We start from the raw sequence: 16,939 nt of genomic DNA, 5'->3' as shown, positions 1-16,939 counted from the left end.
TAACCTTAGCTTGGGCTCAGAATTTGTTCACAGCTAAGACTGTAACTCTGAACTTGCATTTCATCAAAAGTTTAGCGCTACATGATTTTGCAATTTTTGTTGTATTAACTTCTTCCTAATTTTATTGAATTTCGTTTAATCCTTGTTTATCTGAAGACAATGAAAAATAAATTAACCTCATCAAACGTTTCTTAGCAAAACTGAGTGAAACAGTCTTGTTGGATTTGAGAGCTCAAACAAAAACCTTAAATTTAGGTGTCTAGGTAAACAATATTTTTTGTTTTCGAAGTCTGCTTACACTAAATTGACACCAAATGGTTCCAGAGAAGTACTTTTTAGGGAATTTGAAACAAAATTCTTCTTTTTAAGTGTTCAAAACTCAACAACCGGAGACGGTATGGCTTTGGATAAGCAAGTATAATAAAAATGTGAAACACGGCCGATCACATTACCTAAAAAGTTGAACCATTGAGTTCGTATTCGAGTTTGTGATCTAAAAATAGTATTCAAGGATAATTGATTTCTTTGAAAAAGACTTCTTTTTTAGTATTCAAAACTCAACAATATGCAGTATGGATTTCGATAAGCAAGCATATTAAAACGGTGATGCTTGGTAGATCACTCTACGTAAAAATTGAAGTTTTGAGTTTGTGTTCGAGTTTGTGATTTAAAAACACTATTCAAGGATAATTGACTTTAAAAAAAGACTACTTTTAGCACTAAAAACACAATAATCGGTGATCGTATAACTTGGAATTACCAAATATAATGAAATATGAAAACTTGGCCTATCGCTCTATTTAAAAGTCAAAGTTTGAGTTTGATTTTGAGTTTGTGATCTAAAAATAGTATTCAAGGTATAATTACGTCAAAATAGTTGAGTTGTGTTATAAAGTTGCGACCGCAAAACAATTGAAACATGTTCTCAGAATCTATTTAAACTACAGCTATATATGTGTCAAAAAAGCGAAAGAGACCTTTTGGTTTCACTAAAGTTTTTGATATAGTTTACTATATTATATAGACTATATTCGCATAGTCTATTATGCAATCTTTACTGCACGTGTTCTACAAGCATTCCTGAAGAGATAGTTTTGCATTGTTCTATAGAAGAGTACAGAAAAAACACATAATTTTCCTGGTGCTAGGAAAATTGACCGACAGAGCGTTTAGCCGACAAGCAAAAAATGAGAAAATTAGCTGACAGTTTTTATCATAATTGGTAATAAAAGTGTGATTGGTTTATAAATCAGTAGTTCGGTTGTGATAGATTCATATCAAGTCCCACAGGCCGTTGAGGCATGGCCATGGCCCGCGAGGCATGGCCAGATGCGGTTAAATAAAATCCGACCAAGGATAGACCTCCGTTACACTAGTTGATGAAAAAACTTTGGTGTATTTGCCCGCTTACGGAATACTGTTTTGAATTGGCCAATCATTGCTTCAGAATAAGTTTTATTACTCATTTTACTTAAATTGTTGGTTAAAGTTCTCCTTTTTTGGTTGTCTATAAACACCCTGTCGGCCAATACGGCGGCAACAATTTGCCGAAATTAGCCCAGTGTTAACATTATTTACCAATAATCCTTGAAAAGTGAAGTCAGTGCAACTCTTTGAATGATTAATTTTCTCTTAAGAATGTTCTGCTAATGAACTTTAAATATTGCAAAATAACTAATATGGAAAACTTTCAAGTCATGATCACATTAAGTAACAGTTAACACAACTAACTTTGATTTTTGCTATCATCAAAAACCGTCAACACCGAGAGTAGAGATCAAATTAGGCTCTTTGAGACCATCGTCAAACTTACAAGTGTATTTCTACAGTCAATTTGACCGATTTGGAAAAGTTTCCAGCGTTAAAACCCTGATACCCATTATGCACCAAGTTCAAAGTTTAAACTATTTAAAACTTTTGGAAATTAGTGTTTCACTTTTCTTTGTGTTAATAAGTATTCTTGGCTTTGTGCACTTCGTTTTTATGGTATCTTTCTGAAGGGGTTTCTATGTTTTCAAACGTTTGTTTGTTATGGATCCTATGAGGATTTGACTTGAGTTCTTTCAACTTAGTCAAAGAAAAAACAACTGACAAAAGACTAATATTGATTATAAAGGCAATTAGGCTAATAAGATTTGCTGGTTTTTTAATGCAGTATTTTAATTTTCTCTCAGCTTAATCGATATGAGAAATATGTAACACTGCATCTTTGAGAAAAGTTCCAGGTGGAACTTTAATACTGCGTATTTTGCTAATTGCCACCATTGTAACTTAAAATGATTTGTGTCCTCTATAACAATATTGGTAGAATCGTTAGGTACAAGAAAATGTTTTTTTTTTCATGAGTAATCATATAGCAAAACCTTAACCTTCAAAAAAGCTTTATTGATCTGCAATTTACTCTATGAAAGCGAATCGGCGTTATCAAAGGTAGCATGAAAACTTTTTTTTTCAATGGCGCTCAAAAAAGGAAACATGTAACGGAACTGTGAAATTAACAAAGGTAAGAAAAGAAACGTTTTTCACGTCAATTTTGTTTTTTATTTGACACGCTTAATATAAAACATTGCCTAGCTGGATGACATAAAAAAATTAGATTATGCAAACCATTATATAAAAAATCGTTGACAATCAAACTGTTTATGTGCACGCTGACTTTTTATTGCTACTTTATCAAATTTGTACTTTTAAGACCTCAATGGTTTGCCTGGAGGAAACTCATAAGAGAACGGACAAGTATTCAGTTCTTGCATTTATCGGAAAATTCGTTCTGATACGTTAAATGCATACTTTTCATCAGACCATAGCTTTATAGAATAACGAAGTTTTGCGTTCGCGTTAATGAATACTTAGGTTTTAAAAAATTTTGAATTACTTAAAAAACATACTGAAATACTTCATATTGACAAATAGCTTTAAAAGCTACTGAGTGAATTCTGTGAAAACTAAATGTTCCATGACAAACACAAGTTGTTGCGCATGTGTACAGAAAAAACTAATGCATATTCACGTTTTTGGTTCAGATTGAGCCTTTGAAAACAAGCTTATTATCTGATAACAGAAAACGTTAGCAGGGAACTTCTTATCGTTCCTCAAAATAACCCACGTCAATACTATGCAAAATCAAAAGTATTGTACAAATAAATTGATATTAAACCTACGTCTTGTAACCAGTTACTATATGAACTAGAAGCAATTGTAACCGTGAAAATCAAACAAGAACGCCAATAGGTGAATTTAAATGAATTGGAACTATCCTGCTTATTCCATTGCTTTATTTAACTTAACGTTATTTTGCTTAACTGGAGCACACTGGAGGTCGAAATGTGTTCCCTAATAAACAATTACAAGCCTAAGTACTCACTCTCTATTTTTAATCTCAACTTTTGCTGCAACACAGTAGAGTTCATGTATATACGCCTTCTTGATCAGAGACAACAGAATACTTAAGCAAACTAATAAAAGTGCTCTTAGCAGAAAATATTATGCAAGAATTTTTGCAGATCAGACTGCACTTCTCACACGCACAGATCATTTCTTTTGCTGTATGCGTAGCAATGAGATCAAAACCTTGAAATGTCAATGTCTGAGGTACTTAGGAGAAATTTCAATCCATTTTACAAATGAAAACGAATAAGAATTATTCTAACAGGTTTAACAACTGAGGCCTCCTCTAAATATTGTAGGTATTCATTGGAAACTATTTGGCTAATTAGGCTAATAGAACGAATGCTAACATCCCGGCCAACAGTTTGAATTTACTTTTAACTGAATGATTTGCTTCTCAAAATAACATTTTAGCGTTTTCATTCTTGACTTGTATTCCATTCAGTTAATGTATGCCAAAACCCAAACTCAACTGCCGGTTTATAACTTATAATGTATCATATCCTAACGCAATTTGAAGGCTCATTTCGGCGCACAATCGTCTATCAAACTCGATATGGAAACAATATTGCCTTTATACAACAAAGGAAGGACAGTTCAATTTCAAGCTGGTCTACCTTCGATCAATGCCTCATACCCAAAAAATTTATTGACTTTATTACTACATTACCTAATATAACCGAAGAAGAAGAATTTATCAACAACTCAACCCCCTCGGAAACTGAAGTAACTTCTCAGCATTTACCTAATCCTTTGAATTCTGACATAGGATCACTTCCCATGGACATCAAGAGCATTTTGCGCAGTTACGATTTCGAAAGTATGCCCCTCTTCAGGAGCCATAAAGAATACTTCGCTGCTTTAGAAGATTTGGAAAATCTGTGGAAAAAGCTCGAATCATGCAGAATTGAAACCAAACTAACCACTATTCACGATAAAATTGATCATACTACATCATCCACATCCGATGATAACAGAAAGACTGTGATATCTTCCATCTTAGAACGATTCCCTAGCCTTCTTGAATAAAACTCAAAAATTGAAGAAAACTTCCAAAAATTTAGCACTGCGTCGTCGTCGAACAATGCTCTACAAAAGAGGAGCCATCGTGTAGTTCGAAGATGTGTACTTCATAGTGGAAATTTTCCAAAAAGAATGAGATTCGATGAAAATGTGAGGTGTTCATGTGACAATAACAACTAGAACTGAAAAGTTTTTGTTGATTAAAGCTTATGAACTAGACGTTGGCTTTTAGTATTGAATTGTTTCCATTTATAACCTGTTATTTTGAAATGCTGTGCATTATTAGAATATAATTGTGTATGCTTATTATCCAAAATTTAGTAGTTGCAAAACCACTCCTTTGAAATACAGTTTGTTGATTCAACATTATCCACGTCAGAGAAACAGGAAACGGTGTTCTGCTTGTTCAAAAGAGTAGCAAGTCAGAAATTTGTTGTAGAGTAGGATCCCCAAACCGTAAATTGTTGTTCTGAAAATGTTGAAACGGATACGAGCAAGAGATTCGACGTTATAAGGAGCTGACGTCAGAAAACGCCGCAACTTGTATTGATATAAGTAGAGCCGAAATCAAAAAAGTGCTGTTAATTACCCTAAATTATTAGTTGATTACTAAGAAAAGTACCTGAATGGGTTTATTGGTCTCATGTTCGGTTATGATAGTTTCATATCAGGTCCCAAGAGCCGCTGAGGCATGGCCATGGTCCGAGATGGTTTCAAGATAATTAATTTTTAATTCGCTTTCAGTGTCTATACTAGGTGATACTAAATTTTCTTTTCTCAAATACTGGGTTACGATTGGTGAAAAATTTATTAGTCTCATTTGAGAAGCCAATTTAATTGGCCACAAAATTTATCTTAAATCATCAACTAAAATTTTTAACAAATTTTCAGCTCTCCCTCTCGGGTCTTTTCACTTCAGAGTTCTTACAAGAACCTATGTTGAATATTGAAGAAAAAACACCTATATTGTGCTTATGAGAAATTCAGTCTGCTCTGCAAAAATTCTTGCATAATATTTTCGGCTAAGAGCACTTTTATTAGTTTGCTTAAGTATTCTGTTGTCTCTGATCAAGAAGGCGTATATACATGTACCCTACTGTGTTGCAGAAAAAGTTGAGATAAATAGAGAGTGAGTACGTAGGCTTATAATTGTTTATTAGGGAACACATTTCGACCTCCAGTGTGCTCCAGTTAAGCAAAATAACGTTAAGTTAAATAAAGCAATGGAATAAGCAGGATATTTCAAATGCATTTAAATTCACCTATTGGCGTTCTTGTTTGATTTTGACGGTTACAATTGCTTCTAGTTCATATAGTAACTGGTTCCAAGACGTAGGTTTAATATCAATTTATTTGTACAATACTTTTGATTTTGCATAGTATTGACGTGGGTTATTTTGAGGAACGATAAGAAGTTCCCTGCTAACGTTTTCTGTAATCAGATAATAAGCTTGTTTTCAAAGGCTCAATCTGAACCAAAAACGTGAATATGCATTAGTTTTTTCTGTACACATGTGCAACAACTTGTGTTTGTCATGGAACTTTTTAGTTTTCACAGAATTCACTCAGTAGCTTTTAAAGCTATGTGTCAATATGAAGTATTTCGGTATGTTTTTTAAGTAATTCAAAAACTTTTAAAACCTAAGTGTTCATTAACGCGAACGCAAAACTTCGTTATTCTATAAAGCTATGGTCTGATGAAAAGTAAGCATTTAACGTATCAGAACGAATTTTCCGATAAATGCAAGAACTGAATACTTGTCCGTTCTCTTATGAGTTTCCTCCAGGCAAACCATTGAGGTCTTAAAAGTACAAATTTGATAAAGTAGCAATAAAAAATCAGCTTGCACATAAACAGTTTGATTGTCAACGATTTTTTATATAATGGTTTGCATAATCTAATTTTTTTATGTCATCCAGCTAGGCAATGTTTTATATTAAGCGTGTCAAATAAAAAACAAAATTGACGTGAAAAACGTTTCTTTTCTTACCTTTGTTAATTTCACAGTTCCGTTACATGTTTCCTTTTTTGAGCGCCATTGAAAAAAAAAAGTTTTCATGCTACCTTTGATAACGCCGATTCGCTTTCATAGAGTAAATTGCAGATCAATAAAGCTTTTTTGAAGGTTAAGGTTTTGCTATATGATTACTCATGAAAAAAAACATTTTCTTGTACCTAACGATTCTACCAATTTTGTTATAGAGGACACAAATCATTTTAAATTAAATTAGTGGCAATTAGCAAAATACGCAGTATTAAAGTTCCACCTGGAACTTTTCTCAAAGATGCAGTGTTACATATTTCTCACATCGATTAAGCTGAGAGAAAATTAAAATACTGCATTAAAAAACCAGCAAATCTTATTAGCCTAATTGCCTTTATAATCAATACTAATCTTTTGTCAGTTGTTTTTTCTTTGACTAAGTTGAAAGAACTCAAGTCAAATCCTCATAGGATCCATAACAAACAAACGTTTGAAAACATAGAAACCCCTTCAGAAAGATACCATAAAAACGAAGTGCACAAAGCCAAGAATACTTATTAACACAAAGAAAAGTGAAACACTAATTTCCAAAAGTTTTAAATAGTTTAAACTTTGAACTTGGTGCATAATAGGTATCAGGGTTTTAACGCTGGAAACTTTTCCAAATCGGTCAAATTGACTGTAGAAATACACTTGTAAGTTTGACGATGGTCTCAAAGAGCCTAATTTGATCTCTACTCTCGGTGTTGACGGTTTTTGATGATAGCAAAAATCAAAGTTAGTTGTGTTAACTGTTATTTAATGTGGTCATGACTTGAAAGTTTTCCATATTAGTTAATTTGCAATATTTAAAGTTCATTAGCAGAACATTCTTAAGAGAAAATTAATCATTCAAAGAGTTGCACTGACCTCACTTTTCAAGGATTATTGTTAAATAATGTTAACACTGGACTAATTTCGGCAAATTGTTGCCGCCGTATTGGCTGACAGTGTGTTTATAGACAACCAAAAAAGGAGAAATTTAACCAACAATTTAAGTAAAATGAGTAATAAAACTTATTCTGAAGCAATGATTGGCCAATTCAAAACAGTATTCCGTAAGCGGGCAAATACACCAAAGTTTTTTCATCAACTAGTGTAACGGAGGTCTATCCCTGGTCGGATTTTATTTAACCGCATCTGGCCATGCCTCGCGGGCCATGGCCATGCCTCAACGGCCTGTGGGACTTGATATGAATCTATCACAACCGAACTACTGATTTATAAACCAATCACACTTTTATTACCAATTATGATGAAAACTGTCAGCTAAATTTCTCATTTTTTCCTTGTCGGCTAAACAGTCTGTCGGTCAATTTTCCAAGCACCAGGAAAATTATGTGTTTTTTCTGTACTCTTCTATAGAACAATGCAAAACTATCTCTTCAGGAATGCTTGTAGAACACGTGCAGTAAAGATTGCATAATAGACTATGTGAATATAGTTATATATTATAGTAAACTATATCAAAAACTTTAGTGAAACCAAAAGGTCTCTTTCGTTTTTTTGACACATATATAGCTGTAGTTTAAATAGATTGTGAGAACATGTTTCAATTGTTTTGCGGTCGCAACTTTATAACACAACTCAACTATTTTGACGTAATTATACCTTGAATACTATTTTTAGATCACAAACTCAAACTCAAACTTTGACTTTTAAATAGAGAGATAGGCCAAGTTTTCATATTTCATTATATTTGGTAATTCCAAGTTACAGGATCACCGATTATTGTATTTTTAGTGCTAAAAGTAGTCTTTTTTAAAGTCAATTATCCTTGAATAGTGTTTTTAAATCACAAACTCGAACACAAACTCAAAACTTCAATTTTTACGTAGAGTGATCTACCAAGCATCACCGTTTTAATATGCTTGCTTATCGAAATCCATACTGCATATTGTTGAGTTTTGAATACTAAAAAAGAAGTCTTTTTCAAAAAAGTCAATTATCCTTGAATACTATTTTTAGATCACAAACTCGAATACGAACTCAATGGTTCTTTTTTTAGGTAATGTGATCGGCCGTGTTTCACATTTTTATTATACTTGCTTATCCAAAGCCATACCGTCTCCGGTTGTTGAGTTTTGAACACTTAAAAAGAAGAATTTTGTTTCAAATTCCCTAAAAAGTACTTCTCTGGAACCATTTGGTGTCGATTTAGTGTAAGCAGACTTCGAAAACAAAAAAATTTGTTTACCTAGACCCCTAAATTTAAGGTTTTTGTTTGAGCTCTCAAATCCAACAAGACTGTTTCACTCAATTTTGCTAAGAAACGTTTGATGAGGTTAATTTATTTTTCATTGTCTTCAGATAAACAAGGATTAAATGAAATTCGATAAAATTAGGAAGAAGTTAATACAACAAAAATTGCAAAATCATGTAGCGCTAAATTTTTGATGAAATGCAAGTTCACAATTACAGTCTTAGCTGTGAACAAATTCTGAGCCCAAGCTAAGGTTAATGAGAAACTTAACTAAAACATTGTTTTTGTCAAGCAGTCCCAGCAGTTTTTAGTCTATGCAAAAAGTTGAAACCTAAGTATTCAGAAGAAGTTGTGTAAAATCTGACAATTGAAATAACAAATGACTCTGAATAAACATATGAAAACAACTATATACAGTGAAACCTCAGTTTTTTGGATAATGTAGGTACGTTGTAAAGTATTGGACTCCATTTAGGTACACTCTATAGATTTTTTTTGAAACAAACATATGTCTATGATGTTGATATTTTAAATAGACATAATGCAGTGCCATTGTGAAGCACTCAATGTTTACGCTATACAATCCTTTAAATAAGAATGTTAAAAAAGTTTCATTTTCATATCTTTCAATTAATTGCAAATGGAATCAGACGTTACACACTGATTAAACGAAAAAACTCAGCTTTTGAACAAAAAACTTTTGACTGATTCGTCATAAGTAACAAAAGTACACAAAAAAGTTACGCTTCAAAAAAACATGCAATAAAACTTTTTTGAAGTTCAATAAATTAGACTTGTTCGCTAAGAAGTAAATACCCTGCATTCTTTTCTATTAAATAAATATCACCTCATATATCATGATATGGATTTTTTAATTGTTAATTCAGAAAATTAACTTTAAGTTGAAAAATGCTGAGTTAATGTATGTAACAATGCCTTTAAGAGTTTTTCATATCTTTGAAAAACTTTCAAACACTTGATGATTTTTTGAAAATATTGGCGGATAAAGTCTGTCGGTCTGCTTCAGTCAGGCCACGTTACCTTTACGTAGATAACAGTTTCTGTTGTTTATGTTAGGCGAATGTCTAGAGAAATGAATCGTTTTCGTTTTTTAGAAAAACAAAAACACATTGTTGTAGATAGTTAGTAAAACAAGTAATATTGGAGGGTAAAAAAAGTAGGTTGTAGTGGTAGGTATAAGTAGTTATAGTAGTGAGTGATAGTATCTAGTAGTAGTTGTAGGTAGTACTAGCTGGTAGTAGTAGTAGTGACTAATTGTAGATGGTAGTTGCAGGTTGTAGTATTAGGTAGTAACAGTAGCAGGTAGCAGTAGTGTTGTGTTCAATACCGAAATGTTCGCCACGCTTCTTAGCCCAATTATATGTTATATAGACTCTGCTCTTTTCAAACTCCATTGGATGTACCTCTTTCCGATGCTCTATCAGACATCGTTACGGTTTTGATATTTTAAAACGTTAACCGAACGATAAGTCATCCAAAATATATACACTGGGTTACGGAATGCACAGTAAATTTGATCCAAGAAAGAACAATAATGAACTCATTTGATTTTTGCTGGCTTGAGGTGCTCTGGTATTTTTCTTCCAGTGTTCAATAGTTGAGTATTTTGAGTATGTTGGAACCATTTACTGAAGAAGCTATTCGCCTTTGTTTAAGATTTAAGTCCCAACACGCATTATCCATTAGTGTTATTCCCAATACGCAAAAAGGCTTATACACTGTTGAAGTTGTTTCTAGCAAGCCCCACAGATACAGAGGTTGTATTCCTTCTTGCTTAATTGATCAAGTGGCTAATAAACTTTTGAAAAATTAGCTATTTTTTACAGTTCCAGTGCAAACTACTCTTCTTGTACATCATTACACTTTTGTCTGGTTCAAGCTCTTGATGAATTCCTATCAATCTACTTTATTTAACTAAAAAAATTCACCTGCTACTGCATATCATAGTTTTTCCACCAACTTTTTCGGTTTTTTACAGAATTTATTCTTTTTACTTAGCTCAATTTATTGTTTATCTCTCAACAATTTATCTCAAATATATTTTTCCTGAAAACAATCTTGCTCAATCCTAAAAGGGTAGCTGAATAAGTGTGGAGAAATTTCTGTTTTCAAAAAAGCATACTCAGAACATCAAAAAACTGTTTTTGTCTACTGTGTTTCAACTTTTTTTTTCATTTTCTTGCCAAGGATTAAAAGACAAAAGCATAAATTTAATTTTTTTTGTAAAGAATCTTCATAGTTTTTAATATAGTAGCTAGATAGGTGTAGAAAATTCAACAATTTTCAAAAGAGCTTGCTCAGAACATCAAAAAATTGTTGTCATCTTCGGTGTTACAATTTTGTTTGCCAATGTTTAAAAAACAAAAGCGTGAATTTTGACTACGTGGATATTCAAAATCTGTTTGTAAGATATAAAACTATTGGATCGTGGAAACGAATAACAATATTCTTCTAAGCAATTAGTTTGCCCTCCTCCAGGGACTTCTCTCTTCCTCTCTCGTCAGACTTGCATGCATATAAATACATAAATACAAACACATTCAGACATATATATATATATATATTACTTTCCACCACATACATAAAGAAAAAAATACACTCATAAAACCATAAACGTCTTGACATATACACAAAATTGAAATATCTACACGAGAACATACATTCCAGCTCATACTCATACAAATATATTATTAAACTTAAGCACAATTACATTTACTTAAAAACAAATATAAATTTCCATTTATACTTTCATTATTATATATATGAGTACGCATAATTTTATTCGTAAAATTTTCATTCTTCCATTTCTTTCAATTATTCATTCAGATATAAAAATTACATTTTTGAACTCATTCATGCAAACATACCTACTTGTTTAGATAGAAATATAGATAGTTACAAATGCATACAAAAAAATAAAGACATGCTTTCCACATCATACTGCACATTTGCAGTAGTATTGTCATTGAAAACTGCTTCTGACTGCTCTTTGACTTTTTTCAGACCATTCCAGAAACTGAGTTGTTCCGGTCTTACCTGGTTGAACAAAAAAAGGTCCACAAAAATCACTTTTTAGTGCTCTTTCATACCGCAAAGTCCATTTCAAACCATTTTAGGACTATAAAAAATTTTGGATTTTTTTTTCTCAAAAATTCAAAAATTTTATATGTGTTGACCCCCACACTGCCTAGGTGAAGGAAAGTGAACTCAACAAAAAAACACCTTTGACTGCTCTTTCATAGCGCAAAATCCATTTCATACCAATTTAGAACTCCAAAAAATTTTGGAATTTTTTCTCAAAAATTTGAAATTTTGTGTTTCAACCCCTATACTGCATAGGTGAAAAAAATGAAATCAACAAAAAATCATTTTTAGTGCTCTTTTATAGCGCAAAACCCATTTCATACAATTTTAGGACTTTGAAAAACTTTGAAAAATTTTCGAAAAAATTTTTCAAATTTTTGAAATTTTTTGGCCTCTGGTGTCTTATATTGGATTTTTTATGTTTTCACCAAAAACACTTGGTGAGAGTCTAGAACTTAGGTAACACCTTATTCTATATACAGCAAACATTGCCACAGCGGAAATCTGCCATTTGCTTGTTGGGGCGGGGGTTCGGACCCCACCCCCTACAAGACTTTTTACCACCGAAAAACTGATTTTCTCTTTGTGAAACAAAATTTTTTGGTTAAGTTTCGCCAGACTGCTTAACCCAAAAACTTCTCACAGGCTGGCGAAATTTATCCAAAAAATTTTGTTTCACAAAGAGAAAATCAGTTTTTCGGTGGTAAAAAGTCTTGTGGGGGGGTCCGAAACCCCCCTTCAAGCATATGGCAGATTCTCTTACTACTAGTCTATTTTCAGACCAATCTTCCGTGTCCAAAAAACGGAAAGAAGCACTCTTTTTATGTTTTTTTCTCCTGTTTTTTTTGTTTTCGCGGGCTCCGTTGACAATAAGACAATGGTTTTTTGGAAATGTTTGTGGTCAGGTTTTTAACTTTTTCTTTTTTTAGTTTTTATTCAGGACTTCTCATGATGCTTTTATAGTGTTTTAGTTCGTCGCTATGAGTTTTAATCCTCACTCTCAAAAATGTCTTTCCTAACTCTCAAAGAGAAATTCGCTAGCTTTTATTTTATGAGATGAGATCAACGGGATATATATCGCTAATTCAAATTTATTTGAGGACAATTAATAGAAGCAAAGCATTTCATAAAATCTCAGATCTATTCTGTCTCGTCCCCTGTTTTGTTTACACCCCTCAATTATATTTTATGTGTTTTCATATAGTTCGTTACTAAGTAAAAAATAGCGCGTATGTCTGAGGTCGTAAGTAATATATGTCCACTGAGCTGGGAGGGGCGAAACAGATTCAAAGAGAAAAGATCCAAATTTTTATATCGAATAATCATATCAAACTTTTCAAACAAATAATCATATCAAACTTTAACAAAACAAACTTTTCTTCTTTTGTCTTATTTTTTATGAGACTGCAGGTCTAGAACGCTAGGGCAGCTTTTTCTGACAAGGTGCAAGCTTTATTGTTGCCATTTTCCTTGTTTTGCAGCATTTTGCTCAAGATTTTTTTCTCTGTGCTAGTTTCTTTCTTCCCTCATTCTGCTCTAATTGCAATTTTGGAGCAGTTGCTTTGTTCAATCTAGGCAAATCAAGCTATGATTGAATATGTCTAAGGTTGGGAAATGTTATTTGCTAGATCTTTGCCTGCTAATTTTAAAAGCAACCTCTTCGCACAACTCAAAACATATATTGTCTAAATGTCAAAAGTACGTGTTTTTTGCTTTTCTGTCAAAAAGACACTCTTTTTTCTATCTTGGATTAAATCCCAGTTCAGTTCGTTTGAACCACGGGGTATTTTTAGCCACCTTTCCGTTCTGTTTCTCTGTTTCAAAAGTTTCTCTTTTTCTCCATTGAGAAAGAGAATTACTGATACTGGACTTCTGGACAACCCGTCAAATTTTAATGTTGTGTACTTCCATGCTGTCTATCTGTTTTAATGATTTGTCATATTCTTTAATTGTATTTATTATTATTTTTTTAATCTTCAAAAAATGTAAATTTAAAGTTATAACCACAACAAAAACGTTTGGTTAAATATTTACATTTTCAAAATCGCCTCGTAAATGTATGAATAGTTTGGTCTTTATAATTCAGTAGAACAAATTTCTAAAGCCTCTTGCTTGTCTATCTATTGGAACACGTTTATGCAGTTTGACCATTTCGCTGCTTAGTTTTTCCTTAAATTTATTTTTTAGTTTTCTCTTTTCGGATTTCAATTGGCAACGTGATGTTAGAAAGCGATGTCTTTGTTAAAGAGCTCTTTACATGGACCAACATAGCAGACAAGATTCGCGAGATGGTGTCCAATGGGAGGGATGGGAGGGTGATGCTGACGATGCACAGGAGAAACTACTCCCGAGGGTTGTACTTGAGAACAAAATCCAGATCAAGCCCTTCTTCGGAACTAAACAGGAGGGCTACACCATCAACTACTTCTGCTGGAATCCAATTGGAAATGTAAGTTGACTTTTAATCTTGAAGCGTGAGCAAACCAGTTTAGGTTACAAAAAAAGCTGAATTTTGATATTTTAAGATTCCTTCATGCCCTGCTTTACTTTTTCAAAGAAAGGAGAAACAAATTTTCCTCCTTGAAAAAGAATTGGCCAGAGGAAAGATAACTTATTGCACAAAATTTGGGCAAAACAACTTTAAGGGCAAAACAGTTTTTTTAAGTCAAAACAGCTTCAAACCCATATTTATTGGATTTCTTGCTAAAGATTTTGAAAATGTCTAACAAATCTGTCGGTGTCGCGAGAACCTTTCGTATCAATTCAACCAATTTACGTGACGGTAGAAATCGTTCTCTGATTTTTTGGAGCTATGGCGCACCATCCTGGTTTGAGATGCAAATTAATTCGAATGGCAAATGCGTAGTGCTTGGAAATCAGATGTGCTAACTTTGACGGATTCAAAAAATAGTTATTATGGCGGGAGAGTTATTTTCAAAATTCAAAATGAACTGCGAAGAATTGATATGCTAATCTGCTGCATTATTATTGGTTGAGAGTTAGGGAAAAAGGAAATACCGCAGGTTCAAAATCTGCTGAGTAAAAGTCAAAAGTCAGAGTTTTTTGTTAAATATTCTGAAAAAAATAGAGTAATCGAGAGAAGTGGGTTCAAAATTATTTTCGCTGAACTAAAGATTTTTTTTTCACGCGAGCCACTTACATTCGAAGCCTTTTTGCAACTGAACTCAACTTGCTCCTGTCATTTTGGCTTCACAGGCTTCTCTTATGAACTGTTAGGGGTATGCGGGTCATCATCTTCTGAATCAAAACTAGAGCTTTAAAAAATATCGAGAGCTTTTTCAGGTTTTAAGCGGATCTAAACGTTCACATGGTCTAAAGAAGCTCAGTTGTTAATTTAAAAAGATGGATGGCGCAGTTCAACGAAAAATCAGTCAAACAGGAACCCGCAAAACATTATAGGGCACAAGTGAAGTATCCAAGTTCAGTAAAAGGTTTCTAACATTTCTCTACAATGGTTTTGCTTTCGATTATGCTAGCAAAAATAGGCCTTATTAGGCCTTATGCTAGCTAAAATAAATAAATTGCAACAATTATGTTGGCATTCGGTGGAGTTCGAATAATTTGATTTATGGCTTTTTGGGAAAACTTATAAAAGATATTTTATCACATCCCGACAAATAAAGTTGGATTTTGAGTCTGCCTCAATAAATGCGGCAGCGGAAGCATTCTCCAATACTGATGTTATCAGTTGTTTTTTTCACTTCTGTTATTTTTTATATGGAAAAGTGGATCTATTCTGTTTTGGCCCCACCAGCTTAGTGGGCTGTTATTTTTTACGCCCCCAGGCGCATGTGCTACATTTTTTACATAGTAACGTGCCATATAACAAACACATAATTTGTAACTGGTGGCGTAAAAAAACACTGGGGCCCCAAGAAGAATACATCCGGAAAAGTTTTTTATTTGGGGTTCTCTGTCAAATATCGAGAGGACAAGAATTTCAGTTTCATTATCCGCATGCTTGCAGCACTTGCCTTTTCACACCTCAAACATACTGAATCTTGGTTCAAACTGCTCCAGATATCTTCGCAAGATTTTGAATTTGGGGAAATTGTTGACTATTCTGAGGAAATTTTTCCCGGTCACCTCTACAAGATTGGGAGTAGGCGAAAAACACGCTTCCATCTCGAAGTGTGGAATGTGTTTCATCGCACGATTGAACACCAACCGAGAACTAACAACGCAATAGAAGTTTTATACAGATTTTTTGCATCGATGCTTCTAAATAATCAGCCTGATGTTAGGAAATTTTTGATGGCAATACACAGACAACAATTGCTTCAAGAAATTGTCAAGGCACTACAAAGGGGAGAAGTACATTTTTAAACGAAATTAGCATCACGGCAGAAAAAATAAATTTGTGCTTCGAATATTTGCCATTAGAATATTTGGTAGCAATTGCTTCAAATATACCATCTTGAGAAATTGTTCCAGTATTTTGCTTTTAACCTGTGTAACTGTGTTGTCATATAACTCATTTAATTCAGTTTGAATGGTGCTACATCTCTTCGACAGTCAAGAGGGGGTTTATGGCCGGTTTTCCCCTTGGGCTTCTTTCCGAAGCAGATTTTATGGATACATCTTGATCATTTATACGAATGATTTCAAATTAAACAGGAATGTCATGTCTGATTTAGAAAGAAAATAGTTCAACATTTAATCTATCATTATGCTTGAAGCATATACATGAAATTTTTGAAAACTAAGATCTCTCCATTCTCAAGTTCTACAACCAATGCAAGATTATCCTATAAATGGTGTCAGATTTCAAACTTGCAAAATAGTGTTTTAAGCAAGGTTAACTGGCTCTGTAGATGTTATTTCACAATTGTGAGTTATATTTCAAACCACTACGCGGATCGCCATTAATGCCTGATTTTCGTAGTGACTTTATCAAACTAATGTAACCTGTAAATATAGGTTGTTAGCATATACGCATTCGCAACGTACACATTGGTAATGCATGTTGGTAGCGTAGCTTATTTATCGAGCATGCATATTTCACCGAAAATAAATCAAGCACAACTTAAAGAATGCTGAGATAAAAATTGTTGCTCTCTTGAAAAAGATGCAATATCGTTTTGTTTTTTAAAGTTTTGTTCAATTGAACAAAAACTTTAAAAAACGAAAACCAAGAAAACAATATTGCACATTTTTCAAGAGAGCAACTATTTTT

The 16,939-nt window shown here is 33.2% G+C and overlaps 1 protein-coding gene across 1 annotated transcript in view; it reads left to right on the top strand.

Moving 5' to 3' along the window:
- LOC142341475 (uncharacterized) overlaps positions 1-16,939 on the top strand; it is a 243,615-nt gene that overhangs the window by 102,418 nt on the left and 124,258 nt on the right. The window contains exon 24 of the mRNA XM_075392436.1: positions 13,990-14,191. Within this exon, the coding sequence (XP_075248551.1) occupies positions 13,990-14,191 (202 nt within the window). The remainder of the gene's footprint in view (positions 1-13,989; positions 14,192-16,939) is intronic.

The sequence above is a fragment of the Convolutriloba macropyga genome, chromosome 6, assembly GCF_964194025.1.
Source record: "Convolutriloba macropyga chromosome 6, txConMacr16.3, whole genome shotgun sequence".
In the NCBI taxonomy this organism is placed as follows: domain Eukaryota; kingdom Metazoa; phylum Xenacoelomorpha; order Acoela; family Convolutidae; genus Convolutriloba; species Convolutriloba macropyga.
Note: the sequence above shows the minus strand (reverse complement) of the source record. Positions and strands in the feature narration are given on the sequence as shown.